The sequence below is a fragment of the Amphiura filiformis genome, chromosome 8, assembly GCF_039555335.1.
Source record: "Amphiura filiformis chromosome 8, Afil_fr2py, whole genome shotgun sequence".
Taxonomy (NCBI): domain Eukaryota; kingdom Metazoa; phylum Echinodermata; class Ophiuroidea; order Amphilepidida; family Amphiuridae; genus Amphiura; species Amphiura filiformis.
This window is the reverse complement of record NC_092635.1, coordinates 57,829,330-57,850,679: the sequence shown is the minus strand read 5'-3', so window position 1 is coordinate 57,850,679 and position 21,350 is coordinate 57,829,330. Positions and strand designations below refer to the sequence as shown.

Genomic DNA, 21,350 nt, shown 5'->3' with positions numbered 1-21,350 from the left:
TTGTCAGAAAACGTTTAAATGTCGGGTTATATAAAGGGTACATTAATGGTATAAAACGTTTTCATAACATTAGTTGGTAATTTACTGCACAGCAAACACAAATGTTTTACAGAAAACATTTAAATGTCGGGTTATATAAAGGGTATAAAAACGTTTTAATAACATTCCAAAAACATTTGTGAAAACTTGGTACAAATCATTCTAAACAGAATGTTATTTTGGGGTTGAAAAAATATTTTGCAAAGAATGTTTGCCCAGAATATTTACAATAACGTTTTAAAATGTTTTCACGACCTTTATATAACCCGACATTTAAATGTTATTAAAACGTTTTGTAAAAACATTTTAAGAACATTTCTGTGTTTGCTGGGTGCAGATATTTTAACATAATGTTATTTAAGTGTTGACAAAATATTTGGCCAAAAATGTTTGCAAAAATAGTTTACAATGACATTTCGAAAACATTTAAAAAATATTGTTGTAGTGTGTTTTCATACAAAACGTTTTAAAACCATGACTAGACCATATCATACATGTTTCATGACAATCAATTTTCAAAATCATTCTTCAACGAAATTTCTATCTCAAGTTATGTTAACTTTATTGTTTGTTTTTTAAAGATAAACACAAACTTTGATATTCTTTACCATTATGAAATACCAGGGTGCAAAAGTGAGTTAACAACATTAATGGCGATTACACATAGACATACGTCGTATTTACATATTGTTAACACTCATGACATTGAAACAAGGTTTCAAAATTTAAAAAAAAACAAAAAAAACAACAACAACTTTATAACAAGTTGTGTTATTCTCCGTCTTACAATATTTGTTTCATTATGGTTATGTAGATTTCATCACATAACTATTTACATAAGGTGCTGGCAAGCTTCTGAAACAACTTCTTCATGTTCTTTATGTTCTTTAAGTTCAATGTTTTGATTAAAACCTACTGTACCATATGGTTACATTAGTCCTATCATATCCTATCCTATCCTATCATCAAGTACTTAAAATATATAATTATGCTCTCTGTTATACTCTTAGCTTGTGTATCTTGATATCATACACTTAAAAAGAATGTCCCACAAGGAACTTTTTTACCCTTGGAGGTTCTTAGGATAAACCAGAAAAGGAGCTTAGGACACTCTGAGGAACTTTTTTTATTTTCTGATAGTTGTTTAGAACTTTTTTTGGTTCTTCAAAGGGCAAAGGGTTCTAAGTTTTTAAGAACCTTACGGTGTTAATAAGGAGGTTCCCATTAGAACCTTCATGAAATCTATGACCCCTTTGTAGAACCAATAAAGGTTCTACATGAGTTTCAAAGAACTGTAACAGTTCTTCAGAACGCATATAAGATCCTTTTATAGTTCTTCTAACATTTATTTCTAAGTGTTATATTGGCCCTGTTGCTGATATCCTGTACCAGCCCTGCTAATGTAGCATATCAGCCCTGATGTCATGCATCAGCCTGCTAATATATACATGTATTATATCCCTGTACCAGCCCTGCTGATGTCACGTATCAGCCTGCTAATATTATATCCCTGTACCAGCCCTGCTGATGTCACGTATCAGCCCTGCTGATATCCAGTGTCAGCCCTGCTGAGTTTATCATACCAGTCCTGCTGATTCCTACTACCAGTCCGGCTGGAATGATCTAAACCAGCAACGTAATGCTGACACTTTAAAATAAGTGTTACTTTATTTAACTCTTAACTAGAGATTATTTAGTTACATGTTCATGGTAAAAGAGAAAGAAGGTAACCTATGTAGCCTCACCTGTAGTTTGAGGAAGTTTAGGCCCGCGATATTATGTCCTGAGTTGGTTATTTCATTTTTTCCTCCTAGAGGAGGTCACCTTCTTTCCGAATCACACCATTTACTTGATTTAAAACATAATGCATACAATGCATACATGGTCATAGTAAGATAATACATCTCATATGCTCTTATCTTAGACACAAATGACCAGCAATCGGTGTCTAAATGTTTAAAATGATCGATTTCAGTTCAAACTGGCAGCTAAACAGCTGCTTTAATAATAAAGTACTATATTTACAATGAATACAACTGTTTGAAAATGCATCTTGGTTATTGACTTTGAATATTTTAAACAAAAACGAGCCACATGTCATCCTCTAATGATGACACTACTGAAACGAATGGCAGATTTCCTCAAACATCAGTGTTTCAACATTAATGGCACTAAAGTGGAAAACTAAGGGCTAATTTGTAAAATATAATAACTTATATACAATAATCCATAATTACAATTCAACATCTACATTAACAATAAATAACCTATTGAATACTCAACATGAACTGAATCAGTTTTGTTCATGTATTCAGTTTTATACTGGCTTATGATCATTTTATAAGCAGATCAATTGGCATTTCATTATAAACTACCAGACTCTTTGTAGCTCATACTAACATTCATTTTGCAATGATTGTGTGGCCATGGAGGGTGCGACCTATTACCACGAAACCATGGCATAGAACATTTTGCCTATTGCTTGGCATAAAGATTACGTCCCATAATTACTTCTTTGATGCTGTTGGCAAACCAGAAATGCAAACTATCACCCTAAGATCTCAATGTTGCTAATTTGTCGGTAGTTTTGTAACCCCGCTATGTTTGCGCCGTCATAGAATGACCTTGTAATGTGCTGGGTACATCTCATATTCCGCAACTTGAGGTCAGATTTTGAGATCTATTTGTTGAATGGGCATTATTGAACTTTGGGAATGCGACCATTCTGGCTCGAATTGCATTATGTCCATCAAGGCACATTACAACAGTTGTTCTAGTTACATCGCATGGATCCTTGCGAGGGGTCCGACTGCACACATCTCAATGAATGTAATGCCTCACAAGTGGCTCCCATTTATCTAGTCATAATCATACCTCTGTTTTTTGCATATCCGCGGGGATTATTACTTACAGAGGATTTATAGTTTGCCAATCTCTCGACTATTTTAAATAAAAAAAGATCAAAATCACAAATGACACATTCTTCCGCGTGCTTGTTGGCAGTGGGTAAATCTTTCTTAAGTTACTCCCTACAAACCATTTCACAATTTTGCCTCGGCTTCAGGTGTTGGAAAACTCGCAGCAGCATCAGTGCACTCTACGCAGTTTTGAGTATGAGATACGTCAGCAGGTCTTGAACGACTTTCACTTGTGTCCCGACCTGTGTCAAGAAAGAATATTTCAATATTTCATTTAACAATACATTCAACAGCAATTACACACATTTCAACACATACAGTCCATGATATGGGTTGGTACCCTGGGTTTCACGTAATTACATAGGATGAGAGTTGAAAAAAGACAGAGTAGCAGACAGAGAGAAAAAGAAAGAAACATTCACGTGAACTCACCTGGTATTCCTTGTTGAATTCGGTTATTGCTATCCCCCACTGCCAATTGGATGTTTGTACCATTAGGTGCATGAATAACTGGCCCATGGTAAATGTTTGTAACTGTTCCTGCTGGTGAAGACTGAACTATACTAGGCATACTGGTATTCTGGAGTCTACGTAATTGGCTTATGGAGGAGGAAGATGGAATGGATGGCGTTAGCATGCTAGAGAAGTCACTAATAATTGTAGGAGCTGGTTCGGGACTCCGATTTGTAGAGGGATCAGATAAAGATGGCGAACCATATTGGTTGGCAAATCCTGGGGCATCAGCTCTACCACCATACTGTTCGATCAAGGGATGATATGTTATGAGAGCTGGGACACCAACACTATCCTGTTCTGGTTGTGCAACAGGACCTTTTGGTGATTCTTGACTCTTGGCTAAAAGTGAGTCAGTTTCATTTGGTTCATCTTCAGGACTTTGTTCATGAACAGTCAGAGGGTTGTCGTAACTTTGTTGTCTTGTAATCTCACGTCTTTTTCTCTGTGGAGTTTTACTTGGATGTGAAGTCAGTGATTGCAAGTTTCTCTGTGACTGCGATTGAATGCTGGGGTTGTTCATCGAAGTTGTACTTTGAGCTTGAGAATCAAGTGCAAACTCATCCTTTGTGCTTCCAGAGCTAAATGCACCCCCTGCAGAGCAAAGTGGCCCTATGGAGGTCAATGATGATCTTCTGCTGCGAGATTTCCTTACTGTTGGAACCGCCAGCGATGTAGAACCCTTTGATAATTTTGGATTATACTTGTGGAGCAAATATTTTGCTTCTTCTGGTACACCCGTTGATCCTCGATCACTCTCATCTCCGCTACTGGCATCGCTGATCCGTTGCAGATCCCTTTGGATAGATTTATCTTGAATCCTGTCAAGAGGATTCACGGTAAGGCCAATGAAAGGCAAAGATAGTGATCTACCACGTGTAACTGTCTTGGGTCTTCCACAAAAACCTTCCGCAACCTTTGGAAGCAGCTCAGGTGGACTAGTGGGTGACATCGAAGACGTCTTTAATGGCACAACATCACTTTTAACTTGGCATGTTTGGGTTTCCTCCCTTGAAGGATTCGTTTGAAATTGTTTAATAAACGATTTCATTACAATAGGGCCATTTAGGTTGGCCGCAATGACAGGGTCAGCTTGATCACTGGTTCGGGCGTCAGATAGCGAGGGCGTGTCTGATGACAAGGATGTTTCTTCATTGTCAGGTGACGAAGGTGTTTCTTCATTTTGTTCATGGGTATCCGTCGACCTTTAAAAATACAAAACAATGGCGTGATCACTTAATGGTATTATTTGCATGAAGCACATAGTCTAAATCCACGTATTGTGGAGGATAAAAGAACAAAAATTTAATTGGAAATAGAAATGGACATTCAATATATAGAGTAAAACTGATGTGTCGTATGAACAAGTACATTAGAGAAACACGTTTCAGCTACTTGTATATTAGTTTTCTGTGGCTGTTGACACCATGGAATGTGAATTCTGCCATTCCTAGGAGATGATTGTCCAGCCAAACTTTCTCCACCGTGTCGTCTGACGATCGCCTTCTAAACTTTGAATTTTTATACGCTCCCCCTTCTTGGGATTGAGCATTCTATTCAAAAGGTAGTCTAACTAGTAATATATGTTGTTAGTTTTCTGTTACATATCTGAATCATATTATTTTTCATACAAACTAAGATTAATATAAACCGGCCATTTGTATAATTTGTCATGTGTTTATTTTCCTATAGACTACTGCTTACCTGTTATCACTCTCGACACTTGCTGAGCGAGACGTTTCTGTCGAACCTACAGTAGACAATATACCAGAATGGATTTCTGTTAGTAAAAAGTAAACTCTTGACTTAGTATCTAATATTGTGAGGTACTCTAACTTAACAGATATGGTAGATGTGTGGCACGTGACATTACCAGAAGGGGGATGGGCTTGAACTTCCTCAAGCCCATTAGAGCCGAGGCCCCTCCAGCGAACCGTCAGTTTATATGTGTATGGAGATGGTTAGATTTCGCCCCTTTTGACACTACCTCTGCTCCTGCCCGTACAAAAGTCTAGTTTCGCCACTGATATTAAGGTTTAAATCTGGTTTTAATCTAAATATATTTTTTACTTTTAAAACAAGTTTTGCCTCTAATGGTTTATTGCTTAGTATCATCCGTAACATCGGTAATAATAGCAGATTTCTCCTTTTCACTGATATTGTTCTTTACACTGTCCTGCACGTTAAAATGAAATTTTTATTTTCCGTTTCTTTTGGGGCTTATTTTTAATAACAGTAACTTTCTTTAAGCTACAAATATATATTTTAGTTCATAGAGTTAACTTACCGGCATATTTCACCCTGTCATTGTAAACATAGTGGACACAACAGCATGTAATCATTGCAAAAACTACAATGCCACCTCCGACAAGTGCTAGCCGAAAGATGAGGTCGCTTGTCGAAATTTCACTGCTTACGTGTGTACGGAAAACTGCAAGAAATTGAATTTCAAATAAGAGAAAAAATGATTCAATGTATTTTGGGTGCAGTATGCAAGGGTGATCTGAAACCTAAGACAACGTTCCCACAATGATGGTTCCAACCAATTCTTCTTTGAGTGCATGCGTGTTAAATCTGTATCCAGGTACGGTATTGACCTATTTACATCTTTATTGTATTAAGGGGCTACTACACCCCTCGTTAAATTTGTGTCTATTTTTGCATTTTTCTCAACAACTAATAACACAGTGGTAAAAAAAGTTATGTATATTATAGGGACAAGGAATCCAATTACTACACTGGAATTTCAGTGACCCAAGACAAGCGGTTCGTTATTTATGATAAGAAATGAGGTACCGCTAGGATGTACCTCATTTCTTATCATATATACTGAACCGCTTGTCTTGAGTCACTGAAATTTCAGTGTAGTAATTGCTTTCCTTGCCCCAATAATATACATAACTTTTGTTACCAATGTGTTATTATTTTTTGAGAAAAATGCAAAAATAGTCACAAATTTACCACAGGGGTGTAGTACCCCCTTAAGGTAGATGCAAAACATGTAAACTATTATAGTAATTACATAGATAGCATAAAGTTAATTATTAGTAATATTTTGCTTGTAAAACGTAAAATCAAATTACCTGGATCTTGTCGAGATATTGCTGTCCATATTTCTGGTTTTGAATGAACAGCTTTAGTTGTAGATATTTCGTGGCCTGTATTAAAAATAATAAATGTCAGGAATGTACTTTAAAAACAAAATTATACGTTTGACATTACATACACAATGTAACATTAGATTATTAACATGATTAAGTTTGCCAAAAAAGGAAAAGAAAATTCGATTATGTCCTGATGGTACAGTTCTTTTAGAGACACACTTAAATTCACATCGCCGTAATGATAGAAAACATCAACATGTCATGATTAAATACAAAAGAAACGAAATTGCATTGTTGCATGTGTCGGTATTTTCTGAGAAGTATTGCGTACATTCATTTATACATTCCGTATTTCAGTATCGTATTCAATTTCAATGGATCCCACAGAGCATGAAATACATGGCTAAAAGTTAACAATATCCGTTTAGACGGTGTTATTGAATACATTTCTTATTTCGACATTTAACATTTTTCACCAATCCTCTGACAAAACTTTGGTGTCTATCTTTCACGCAATTGCAGTTGTTTTCCGATCCAATTTGTTGACCGTGGCAAATCGTCAAGGCTGCAAAAAATGTAATATTTCCCGGCAACATCATCAAAATTTCTCTCCAAGTTTATAAATTTCCCTCCAGTATTGAAAATGTTCCCATTATTTCTTATGTATTTCTTTGTTTAGAAGACCAAAATTTCCCTCCAAATAGCAAAATTTCCTGAATCGTAAGACAAAATTCCTTTACCCGCAAACTTTATGTAACTTACTTGTTGTCATGGCTGCCTTTGACGTTCTCATCTGTGTTGTCGTTTCACCAATGGCTGTGGGGCTGGATGCAGGTGTAGTTGACATAAGACACTCTTTCTTATGTCTATCGCTTGCACGGCAAGGCCAACATTGGTCTTCATCATAAGATGAAATAAATCTATAATGAAGGTTTGAATATATGAATCAAAATGAATACTAAAGTACGCTAAGGAACATAAAATATGCATTCTTTGGTATAAGATGTCATAATAATATAGGATGTTGGTTTTTGCCTTGCTTTTTTAAGGTCTTCGACAGGACAATCGCCTCCAATTGTGTTACTGGAGTTTGACTAGAGTAAATGATTAGAACCAATTGAGATTTGTTGCATTTTTTTTACCATTTGTTCATCCGTGTCTCCGTCTTTAATCAGCTCCTTCACGAAGAGCCATGCAAGGGTCTAGAACAACATGTAAAGTGCCTATGTTGATGGCCATATGAAGATAGCCATTCAATTTAGAAATTATGCTTACCCTGGTTTACATTTTCCGCATTCTCTGTCTGTAGTAGTACTGCATTCAACATCGGTTTCTCTTTCAAAGAAGTCACATATAATATGACACGGCTTGCAACGAGCTTGGTCATATGCAAAAGAGAATGTCCCAGCAGCACACGGTCTGCACTTAACTTCTACGCCATTTGCCTGTGCAGCACAAGCCTGAAACATACAAATACATTCAGAAAGAATATATAATCAGTCAGACAAAGTTAAAGTTAAAGTTAGATAGAAAAAGTGGGGTATCTCTATCGACTAGTGATATTTGATCCATAGATTTACTTCACGATTTAAATCAAATGATTTTGTAAGTCACTTATTTAAATCAACTTTGTCTATTTTTACCATTTTTGATCAATGGTCAATTTGATCATTTAATTAATTTCTTTCTTAAGTTGACTGTTTTATACTTCATTTCTAATGCATCTACATCTTTTGGATACAGTTAAAATACTTCTATGATGTCATTTTTATCTATTGCTATAAAATCATCAATAAGGTACAGAATTCAACAAGTTTTCCCCATGATTTATCAAATATCAAATTTTTTCTTTTACATTTTCACAAGTAAAAGCACGTTTTGATTTGTTTTTGTAAAAGCATTCCACAGGTCTGTTTTGACTTTATGATGGGGTATAAACAGTTATTAGAATCACGAAAAAAATCATTTCAAAAAAATTAGATTTAAATCAAATAAATCATTAAAAAATCGTCAACACTGGATAACATAACTTACATCAACATGATCAGGTTCTTCTCCAGAAGGGCAATATAAGCACTGTTCGCATTTCTCGCTTTTTTGGGAATGGTAGTATAATTTATTGCAGACATCTCTATCACATCGAGGAGGCTGTGGAGGCGTACATGTCTGCAAGAGAACAAACCAAATATTTCATTATTAACAAAGTGTATGAGAGTTTTGGAATTAAATCAAATACTGGAACTTACTTTCTGTTACTTTTACAACTTTCCCAGCAAACACAAAACGTTTTCGACATCATTCGCCAAAGGTTATGAAAGGTTGTCAGAAAACGTTTCGGGTTATATAAAGGGCATATTAAGAGAATAAAACGTTTTCATAACCTTAAAAAACATTTTTTGATAATCTACTGCTCAGCAAACAAATATGTTTTGCAGAAAACGTTTAAATGTCGGGGTATATAAAGGGTATAAGAACGTTTTTTAAAACGTTCTTATTAAAATAACATTCCAAAAACATTCCTGAAATCTTAATACAAAACATTCTAAACAGAATGTTATTTTGGGATTGAAAAATATTTTCCCAAAAATGTTTGCACAAAATATTTTCAATAACGTTTTAAAAATGTTTTCATGACATTTAAATAACACGACATTTAAATGTTATTTAAAGGTTTTGAAAAAAACATTTTAAGAACATTTCTGTGTTTGCTGGGTTCAAATATTTTAACATAATGTTATTTTAGCATTGACACAATATTTGGCAAAAATGTTTGCAAAAATAGTTTACAATAACATTTTTTGAAATCATTTAAAAATATTGTTGTAGTGTGTTTTCACACAAAACGTTTTAAAATGTTATCATGACCTTTATATAACCCGACATTTTAATGTTATTAAAACGTTTTTACCTAAACCAAAAGCCAAAATATAACTTATTTAAAATGTTTTTAAAACGTTTTTGTGTTTGCTGGGTTGCTATACGTTACGTCTGGAACCACCAGACTTCTTCAGGCAACTGACCCGCTGGACTGGTCACGTGATAGATGGCTATAGGTATCGTCTTGATGGCACATTCCCATTCATAAGATAAGTTAAAGGGGAGTCACCCTTTCTTGTTTAGTGATGGTTGCTCAATACGCTCCCAAATGGCTTCTTTTATGCCTCCTATGCCATTGTCCATCGATACCTAGCCGTCTATCACGTGATCAGTCCAGCGGGTCAGTTGCCTGATGAAGTCTGGTGATTCCAGACGCACCGTAGCAATGTTGCAAAAAGTAAGTTCCAGTTCCAAAACTCTCTTAAAAACTATTAAAGAACACTTACTCATTTAACAAAGTGTATGCTTTTGGATGACTAAGAACACTCACTCATTTAACAAAGTGTATGCTTTTGATGGAAATCACATCGAGGCGTACTCAAATAAGGTCATTGACTTGTAATATGTATGTACATTACACTAAAAGGGGTAACTGTGGAATGTATGTAAGAGTAACTTTGGCAGTTTTTTAAACTTTTTACAATTAAGTTCAATTCTATCAATCAAAAATTTATTATCTTTCAAAAATCTCATGTAAAACCGCAATGGATATTGCGTGATCTAATATTGCGTGATCTATACGCCGAACAAAGTATCGTAATGTTCAATACAGAAATAAATTTACCCCTCTAATGCTTCTGGCTTCTGATGACGTCACAAACAGTATCCATAAAGTCAGTACTATCTTCAGACACATCTTGATTGTTTACTTCTTGGCTTTCTTTTCGTGCTCGCTATGATTCCTTTTGCTGCTCTGATGAACTGATGAAATTTATGTCAGACAAATGTTAAAGGTGTGCTGGTACTCATCTTCATCTTCGATGAATCTGTCACAATACGCCGTATGCCATGCAAGATCGTAAATTCGGTGTCCAAAATGACTAAATTTAGATGATTGCCTGAAGTTGACTGAGTCTGAATCAATTATATTATTTCAATTAGTTACTAGGATGTTTTCACGTGTTTTGCTTCGTTGCCATAAATACTATATGCAATGAATACAGTTCGAGTTTAAGTTCGAGTTTGTTGTGTGATATCAGAATCGCTGAAGAAGAACAACAAGTACACTCGTTCAATACGCAGATTTCGTTGGAATAGCAGGTCAATCGATCACTGGTAGATAAAATGTATCAACGGATGACTCATACAAAATCATGTTCAGGTCATTTACGCCAGTTCTGACGTATATTGATCTGTAAACAAAATACATCATAGATATTAATAAAGACAATCATATTGGGCACATTTACGTATGTCAAAGCTATCAAATACGTGAATTAATAAAAAAAAATCTGGGGTTTAAAAATCATTTACTGATTCTTTCTTTGCAGTTGATATAAATCATATTAATATTGCTATTATATAGGCCCTATCCAATATTTTTCCTTCCAGCAGCTGTAACAGCAACCCGAAACAAAGCTTTATTTCGGTTACTAAATATCCCTAATAGCTCACTTAATTTTTTAATCCTCATCGCGTCCCATGAGGCAAATATAGGTGATGAGTGTGACCAACTTTACCTATACGCAAATTATTCCACCTTGTTTTGTGAGACTACATCTAGGGACAACCCTGAAGTCATTACTGCCAGCCTGAACGTAAACCTGGAGAAAATGAGGATCTGGACAAACAGATGGAATGTGACCTTCGAGCCATCGAAATGTAAGGCAATGACAATTGACAAATTCAACCAAGCTAGATCTTCTGGCGGAGGGTTGCAACCCCCTATTTTGTCTGCATTAAAATGTGATACTGTATACTATTATATTTGCTATCAATGAATAGCTATTGGTCTCCTTCAGAGGTTGGTTCAATGTAATCCCACTATCCCAGCATGCAGTATGGCATTATGTGCAATGTAATAAAGGAGCCATTTTAACACCAATTCACATTCAAATTTATATACAAAATAAGAACCAGTGGTTTTGATGGAATATTCATTGAGACTTTTATGTTTTGAATTGATAATTGGTTGTGGTTTGTGGTTACATTGGCACCAAGAAAGTTAAAAAGTATCCTGTTTTATAAACAATGTTAGACATTTTAAATGTTTGGGAAATGAAGATGAAACCAGCAAAGTTTTGTTGTCTGGGTCTCCTCTAACAATGATACCAGAATAAGTACAAACATTCCCCACATATGGCGCTATGAAGTCATAATGTGAGCAAACTCTCACAATTATGGGAAAATTGCAAACTCTTGTACAAACCCCGAGGTACAAAAGTAACCGAAATCGATTTTCTCAAAAAATTAACACGAACATGTGATTTTCACCGGATCCTCTACTAAATATGAAAGCAAATGTCTATTTAAACCTGATTATCAGCTATTATCAAGTTTAAAACCCATTCCTTAATTAATTCAGCAGAGCAAAATTGATGGATTTTATTGCAGAAACCTTCACCAAACCCTTCCCACGGTCGATTACCCCCATGCAGGTAAGGTTGCGGGTTAACATTTTTATTACTACAATGAGCTAGAAGCATCATGGATCTTCGATTAGCTCAAGCCATTTGGGTGTAAACGCACGCGTTTAGTATGCTGGATGAAGACCCTAATAGGGTGGTGTGGTACAATCAATTCCCTTCGTATACTAGTATTAAAATTGGCCTATGGCACAAGACATTGGGTTTTTTTGTTTCCTCATAGGCCTAATAAGGTTTTTTTTTTGTTAATTAATGTTCATGCACAATAATAATTACATTTTCACGATATAGTTATCAGGTATATACAAGTTTGGAGCAGACCAGGATGTGCACTCAATGCTAAATGGATCACAAAGAAAAAAGACTACATGTGATCAGACTAAACGGCCCATTCAGTGATTTGCTCATCCGGACGATTGTAAAAATTATCAAAATTCAGATTTTGGAACTTTTGTCATTGTCACAGATGTGCTAACATAGCCCTGCTAGTGGTTCAGCAGAAAGCCGTATATTAAAGACAAAATAAGGTATTTACATGAATCTGTATTTTATATTTAGCTACATGTATTTGAATGGGGCTTCAGATTCGTCAATACTGACGGTTTTTTTCCCGGTTTTTTTTTGCCAGACTTATCCTTCACTTTTAAGCAATTTATAAACAATTTTTTGTTTTTTACACTTTCGCTGGGATCACTGAATGGGGACTTTAAGCGATGGACACACGGTCCCTGCTACCTGTATAAACATTTATATAATATGTAAAATGTTATCATCTTCAAAGTGCATTAAAAACATCTTTTATAAAAAATAACCCAAAATTATTATTACATACGTACATTTATTTAGTTTATAATGATTTTCAAATTCTTTTTTGAAAATAGTGATCGAAGGGTTATTTTCTTTCATTTTCATTTTATACACAGGTAGGCCTATATAAAATTTGCATAGAATTAGAATTAAATCCAACACAATGCAATTAGGTCCTACGGCGAAAAGCAAATTTTCTTTTTTCCAAGAAAAATTAATGTTAACTTTGTTCTCGATCCACTTTTTCACTTCATCCCACAATTACCACATGACAGTTGCAGAATATATGAATCAAACTTTCGCTTTCATCCAGGCAAAAAGTACATAGACTGGAATCTTACCATGTGTCTTTGGGAGCATATACTGATTTACCCAGCAAACACAAAAATGTTCTTAAAACGTTTATTCAAATCGTTTTAATAATATTTAAATGTCGGGTTATATAAAGGTCATGAAAACGGTTTTAAAACGTTATTGTAAAACATTTTGGGCAAACATTTTTGAAAAATACTTTGTCAACACTTAAATAATATTTTGTTTAGAATGTTTTGCAGCAAGTTTTGGAAAATGTTTTTGAATGTTTTTTTTATACGCTTTATATAACCCGACATTTAAACGTTTTCTGTAAAATGTTTTGTGTTTGCTAGGAAAGCATTCAAATACATTTGCCTACCAAGTAATATCTACAATACAAAATCCGCTCCATGTATAGTATTCGAGAAAGCCAATTTCTAAGTTTTCAAGTTTGCTTTTTCAAAATGACTGCTGCCAATGTGACTGGAAAAAGCTTAGACATGAATAAAAAATTACGAAAATGTCCGAAATGAGCTCTCACATTGAGGATTACCAATTTTGAACTAATTTTCTGCTGGATTTTTTCGCCGTTGGACAATTTAAAATCCGAATGCGGAACGTTATTTTACAGGAGAAATAATTATCATACAGCATTCTTTCATTGCTTTTTTACTTGCACGTTTGTAATTATTCAAGCTTCACAACCAAATAAAAGATTTCCACGAGTTACCAACCTTTTTCATTATACACATTATACAACTTGTTCAGTTAATTATCATATAAAATATTTACGCTTCCTCTCTTCCGGGTGAAACACCTTTTTCTTTTACAAATATTATTGAATACCACAGTCCACAAGTAAAACCATACAGGTAAACCACATGTACTAATACTATAGATTGATCTTAGAATAATACTTGTTTGTATATGCTTGGATCTGTAATTTATTTGCTCAAACTCCACAATCGCGCCTGGATTAACGTAGCTTACATCAGAAGCACTCTATATGGTTGTAGACGAGGTTTTACGGTATATGAGAGAAAACTGAGATACAATTAAATTTCTGATTAACACCGCACCGCCTTCAAAATCAAAGACAGTGAAGTTTGTTTTGTGGGACTCGGTTATCATAGGAATGTTTGTCAAGTTTGAATTTGCATCAATTTTATCAATATTCTCAAGTGGGAATTTAACAATTAGGCTAACGATTTTTGTGTTTTATTTTTATAGTTATTATTATTTGTGTTTGGTCTGCATTAAGGTGGTACTACACCCCCTGATAAATTTTGTGACTAATTTTGCATTTTTCTCAAAAAATAACTACACACTGGTAACAAAAGTTATGTATATTAAAGGGGCAAGAAATTCAATTAATTCACTGACATTTCAGTGATTCGAGACAAGTGGTTCATATATATGTTAAGAAATGAGGTACATTCTAGCGGTACCTCTTTTCTTATCATAAATAACATACCGCTTGTCTTGAGTCACTGACATTCCGGTGTAGTAACTGGATTCCTTACCCCTATAATATACATAACTTTTGTTGCAGTGTGTTATTATTTTTTGAGAAAAATGCAAAAATAGCACACATTTATCAAGGGGTGTAGTACCACCTTAAAGCAATATTTTAATAAAAAGTGGGTAATGGTGAATCCAACGGACGAGGACACAAAACACATCAAGGATCAATAAATGATACAAGAGGATACCTTGAATATGAATAACAGGAAAGAAAACGAGCAAGGTACACCAACTTGATATGGGGGAACAAGTAAAATACAGACTAAACAATATGCAGGAAGGGTGGGGGTGCAAAAACAGCAAACGTAGGCATTAGAAGTAAAGTAGGTAATGAGTATACGCATCCTGTACACTGCAAATAAACAAAATGGGGAACGATTGCTCGCTACAAGAGGAAACTGAATATATTTAATAAGAAAGAATGAACAGTTTACCAACCCAATGTGTTACAATTAAACATGACAACGAATAAACACAAATCCCGACCGGCACACAACTCAACTTGAAAAAAAGCAAGGGAATGTGCCGGCAATAAATACTAGTAATAGTTGAACTATGACAATCCCTATTCAATCCTGTGTAAGGCAGGAAACTAATTGGCCCGTTACTCAGAATAGCAATTTGGCAAAAATATCAAGGTATCATTTACAAATTTATCCATATATTGATGCTATTTATATAATTTTGATATCATTTTAAAGCTTATTGTCTAGTTAATTAATTATTATTATTATTATTATTATCTACACACCTGCTGAATCTATTTAGTGACTTATTGTCTGGTGTTTACCACCCCCCCCCCCAAAAAAGAAAAGAAAAGCACATTCGAAAACAGGTAACATTTTACAAAACAAAACAAAAATGCCGACCTGATTTTGTGACCTCTTCACTCTGGGAGGGAAAAGTTCTAAAATATGTCCTTTGTATAGAACCCTCAGCGGTTCTGTAGCGAACAAAACAAGTTATATAAATGTCAAAAAAGGGTTCTCCAAAGGGTTAAGTAACGCTTTTTAGAACCTAAATGGTTCTTTCAATTGTGGTTTCATATACTGATAGTTCAAAAAAGTTCTGTAATGCCTTTTAGAACTTTTATTTCCGTGAGTGTTCGGTAAGAATTAAAATCCATCATCTTTAAAAAAAATACAACCAAAATCTTTTGCTTAGGCCTATTTCAACATCAGCCGTACCAATTAGGCAAAAACATTGTTGTTTTGCCATCAGCGACCGGCCGAATTTTGAACATTGCAAATGTTTTTTACTCTACAAAATGGATACCGAACCGATTTTTTGATTTTCAGGAAGGTTTATTTTTGCACTTGTCATATTGAAAAATCTATAATGCTTTTAAGGTGGTCAAACACGCCTTGATGAATTTGTGACTATTTTTGCATTTTTCTCACCATCATTGTACACCTATTAAACTACAAATATAACCAGATTAGTCAAATTTTAGTTTCATTAAGGTGATACTACACCCCTTGATAAATATGTGACTATTTTTCTCAAAACCTAATAACACACTGGTAACAAAAGTTATGTTTAGTATAGGGGCAAGGAATCCAGTTACCACACTGGAATTTCAGTGACTCAAGACAAGCGGTACGATATTTATGATAAGAAAAGAGGTACCCCAAGAATGTACCTCATTTCTAAACAGGTATAATGAACCACTTGACTTGTCTTGAATCACTGAAATTTCAGTGAAGTAATTGGATTCTTTGCCCCTCTAATATACATAACTTTTGTTTCCAGTGTGTAGTTATTTTGTGAGAAAAATGCAAAATTAGTAACAACATTTATCAGGGGGTGTAGTATCACCGTAAAGGCAAATTAATGTTTACATTGACAATTAATACTGCCTCATTTGGTCTTTTAACCTCTTCATTTGATCTAAATTCGTATCAAACCTCCCTCAATGGTTTTGCCAATAGTATTATATGCCTTTGTATTCAAAACAATATAGGTGCGGGGTCATACTTTCACTTCTAGGAACCCCTTTTCAGCCTAGATTCAATGCAATGCGAATTCACTTTCACATTTTTGCAAATACAATGAACCTATATATGAAGAGCTTTGTTGCAAAACCCCTTACATCCACTTTTGACTTTTTGAGAAAAACAGCTTTTTTTAATTGTGCAAGTATTACTGGTTCGATTTGATTCAATTTGGGTTTGGATAAAGTGTTGATGAATAGAAACTAAAAGAATAGGTTTGGTACAATTTTGAAGCCTTCCTATTTATTTTATTATATCTTTTATATCGTGCCTTTTGTGGATGTAAGGGCTTTTGCCACAAAACAAATTTACCCCTTTTCTAGAAACCACCTTTGCAATTATATTTGAGCCCATTTGTTTGCACTACTTTATGTAACTTGACTAATGCTTTCAAAATCAAAAAGAAAAATCGAGATATCTCATTTACTTTTTTAATTATGAATTTTTAATTAAATTTGGGAAAATGGCATTTTTTGAGTATTTCCGAAGCTACACCTTTTGTTAATTAAAATGATTTTTTCAAAAATAGTGACCCAAAAACAGTTCCCTTTGGTTTTAATAGGTAAAGATCATTCCATGCTACTAGCATACATCAAAAAATTAAAACAAAACAATTCTATATTCATTTTATGTTCAGATTTCCGGAAATTCCCTAAGATTTCCCAAACGGGAAATATACCATATCTCCGGAAGGGAAAGTGGTATGAAGGTCAAACAACCACCAAAATGTGTATTTTTACCCACACTATAATGTCATGTCAATAAATCAATTTCAGCCAAAAGTGGATGTAAGGGGTTTTGAAACAAAGCTCTTCATATAAACAAATTCTGCATGCGAGACTTTTCAAGTCAAAAACGACCCTTGTATTACCGGGAATCTCAAGTTAAAACAGAAAGAGATATTTGGTAATTCGTCTTTATTATTGCTTATTGAATAAAAAATATAGTACACTATTCAACAACTGAATATATTCGTATCGTATAAAGCAAATAATTACCTGCCTATGTTTGTGCAATTGTTTAAATATTATTACTCAGAATATTATTTTCCATTTTACGAGGCGAAAAGTCAAAATTTGACATCGTGCTATTGTTTTTATAATACATTGCCTGCTCAGACTTTTAAAATTGTATTTTATTGTATATTGTATTCTATTCTATCGCATTCTTGCGTTCTATTCTATTCCATTTCATTCCATTCTTAGACTATTCTATTCTTTTCTATTCTACTCTATTCTATTCTATTCTATTCTACTCTATTCTACTCTATTCTATTCTATTCTATTCTTCTATTCTTTTCTATTCTACTCTATTCTATTCTATTCTACTCTATTCTACTCTATGCTATGCTATTCTATTCTATTCTATTCTTTTCTATTCTACTATTCTATTCTATTCTATTCTTTTCTATTCTACTCTATTCTACTCTATTCTATTCTATTCTATTCTATTCTATTCTTCTATTCTATTCTATTCCAAAATTTCCATTCCATTCTATTTTATTATTTTCCATTTTACTCTATTCTACTCTACTCTATTCTATTCAAATCTATTCTATTTTATTTTATTTTATTTTATTCTATTCTATTACATCACTTATACAAAAGCAAAAGTTACCTGTGATTGTGAACCGTATTCAGACAATGCTCCAAAATATTTGAAGTTTGTTGCGTCATTAAAGTGCTGTGTCCAATGCACTTGAAATGAAATCAGTTTACAATATAGAATAATAATTCTTGTCCGTCATACGACAATTAATTCCACATATCAAGCAGAGACAATGTTAACCAACTTGTACCTTATTTGAGGCACATTTGTCTGGTTGCTGGTACGATTTCTTTTATTTGCATAACAACAGACCTGCATTTTCAACCAGGATGTTACCGTAACCTTCCATGCCTATAGTCTGGCCCTTGAATGACACCCACCATAGACCCTAGAAAAAAAGGTCTATGCACCCACCCACACAAAATATTTAATTTGTGGTTGCTTAAATTATTGACTTATACAATATATCCTTGTTATTTCATAAATTGATCTGGTTTATTTTATGAGAAGCCACAAGTAAACAAAATATTGCTTCAAAAGTTGGTCTTAGGTATACAAAACAATAATTATGGTGTATTTACTTTGTGGTTTAGAAATTTTGCTAAACTAACATTTGTGGGCAAACTTTTTCCAACAATCATAATTTTCAGGGGACAAACGAAAAGTGTGCTAGGGGTTTTACTGTAAAATATTAAATATTATATTAATGTTCATGCTTAAGGTAGTAACTATTTTAAACTGTTGCGATTTGGATGTTCACAGCATCTTGTGAATGGTAGTGAGCTGTGGCAAAAATTGCATTAATCATTAAGTGTGTAGAAGAATTCAAATATGCTTTTGTAGGTCCCGTGGTTCTTGAGTTATGTTGTAAAGAGGGTTGAAACAACATGATCTTTGTAAAGTGTACAAAGTTTATTAACAACAATAAATCAAGTAAGTTTTTAAAGTATATGATTATTTTGTAGACTGTACTTCTGCAAAATATAAGGTGTTATTTTTCAACAATATAATGATTTAGACAATGAAAATCGATCTTTTTGGCTGCCTCGAACAACAATACCTAGTCAACCCTTAAGCTGTAAATTCGGTGATCATTCAAACTTTGTACCAATCTTTGAAAAATGTTCCTGTGACGTAGGGCCTACATTCTTCATACTGAATAAGAGAATTATTAAGCGACAGCCACATTTTATGAAGACTGTTAAGGGATCTGGAATGAGCGTTTTGAGCGTTTCGACAGTATTTTTGTGGGACATGAGAGCACATCAGACATATCGAATTGCATTCTGAATACGAAGAATGTCTTTCTGATATCAAATAATTTTCATTTTTGAAATTCACGATATAATACAAATTTTATGACAAAACTTGATATTTTTCACATTTTTGATATATAACAGTCCTCGAAGTAAATTTTATAAATCTAATGATATATTCTTAAAGTGTGTGTACCTGAGAGGAAAAGCCGACGGTCAATTGAAAAGTACTCGAGTAATTCGAGTACTGTTAAATATTAAAAATAACATTTTTAATCATTTGCCATAAAATGTGTATTACATTGCGAATTTCAAAAAATCAAAATTATTTGATATCAGAGGACATTGTTCGTATTCAGAATGCAATTCGATATGTCTGATGTGCTCTAATGTCCCACAATAAATACTGTCCAAACGTTCATACACCATCCCTTAAACTTTGTACAAATTCTACGGTGACAAATAAATTACGAAATGTTCTGAGCATTTAACATAATGTGTGTAAGATTTTAAACTTCCAATAAGGAACAGCACAAACTTGCACAAAAGTAACGTGAAATTATATGCGTTCAACTTCATATTTTCATGGTTTATGCATGGTATGAGCTAATTCTATATTTTTGGTACGGTTTGTATTGGCAGGTACCTGGTACTGATGTGATCAATCATTATATTGATTGAAAGCCTTCCCAGAATTCAATTCATTGTATACATTTTTACGAATTAACATCGAAGACCTTTCTAATGTTGCTTTCTTTATTTGTTTTACTATTTTTTGTATTTATGCTGCAAAAAGGTATTTAATATAATCATATAGACATAGACTTACCCTTTAAAGTATAAGCTTCTCTAACAAGTCTAACAAATTTCCAAATTTTTTCATGTTCTCGGGGATCCGGGCAGAATCACTGAAATTCCCTTTAAGTTTTTCGTATATTATTTTCGTATAATTACTTGGTAATTAACGCTTTAACGGAAATGCATCTTGGGATATGTTTTTTCTTTCTCTGGTATATAAGAAATAATTATTGTGTGCTTGGTTGGATTGACGCACGTAGCTACAACTTACAAGGTCCACTGCTTAAACAAATAATAGAAATAAGTACTATAAGAATTGAGCTAACTTTTCACAACAAATTGTATTGGTAAACATAATTTATCCGGGTACGTATGTGTCTATGTATTTAATGTGTTTCGATGAAATTTTAAAATTGGAATTACTACATTCTAGTACTAGTAGGCTACCTATTTATACCTAGAAGCACATTTTAACCATGGTATAAAACAAAATACTAAAACATTCGGAAAATTTGACCAAATATCAATGCACTCATTGATAGCGAGAACCAATCAGAGCAAATGTTAGAAAAATGCAAACCATGCATTAACTGTGCATAATAAAATGCACGGGCGATACTAATGAGCGAGCGCTCCGCGTACTAACCGCACTCGCGCAGTGCCGTCGGACGCGTTCATTTTTCTTGCAGGTTGATGCATTTACATTTGCTTCAATTTCCCAACATTTGTAGTGACAATTTTGTTATAATAATAGCAAAAATCATGGACTTCGTGTATGAAATAGGTTAAATGCGTGTCACTAATTGTGTTGCTCGAGAAATTGTACAAAATGATACACGGTTACTGATATGTTGATGCGTCTAATGCACGAGCCCCGCAGGGCAGAGTAACCAACACACCCATACGCCAGTTTATGAGAAATGCATGTACCTGGCAGATGAGCAGGTTTGGGATCATATAGGTGTAGACAAAATATCGGGTCTAAACAATAGACAAATGATTAATTGCAAACTTCGCAATTGTATTAGTTATAACTAATGGGTTGGGGATTGTACAAAAAAGTCCAACTTCCCTGGATGGAGGGTGGCGACTG

General features: G+C 34.1%; 1 protein-coding gene across 2 annotated transcripts in view; it reads right to left on the bottom strand.

The window, feature by feature from the left end:
- Positions 1-576: 576 nt before the first annotated feature.
- The window catches only part of LOC140159276 (uncharacterized), a 31,711-nt gene continuing 10,937 nt past the window's right edge, over positions 577-21,350 (bottom strand). Inside the window, exons 2-10 of one of the 2 annotated variants that reach the window (XM_072182690.1) lie at positions 10,236-10,803; positions 8,609-8,740; positions 7,850-8,034; positions 7,337-7,494; positions 6,554-6,628; positions 5,758-5,901; positions 5,175-5,250; positions 3,390-4,675; positions 577-3,199 (exon numbers count right to left, since the gene is read on the bottom strand). In XM_072182690.1, the coding sequence (XP_072038791.1) occupies positions 3,081-3,199; positions 3,390-4,675; positions 5,175-5,250; positions 5,758-5,901; positions 6,554-6,628; positions 7,337-7,494; positions 7,850-8,034; positions 8,609-8,740; positions 10,236-10,307 (2,247 nt within the window). In that variant the 5' untranslated portion in view covers positions 10,308-10,803 and the 3' untranslated portion in view covers positions 577-3,080. The remainder of the gene's footprint in view (positions 3,200-3,389; positions 4,676-5,174; positions 5,251-5,757; positions 5,902-6,553; positions 6,629-7,336; positions 7,495-7,849; positions 8,035-8,608; positions 8,741-10,235; positions 10,804-21,350) is intronic. The other variant, XM_072182691.1, reaches the window with a different exon arrangement.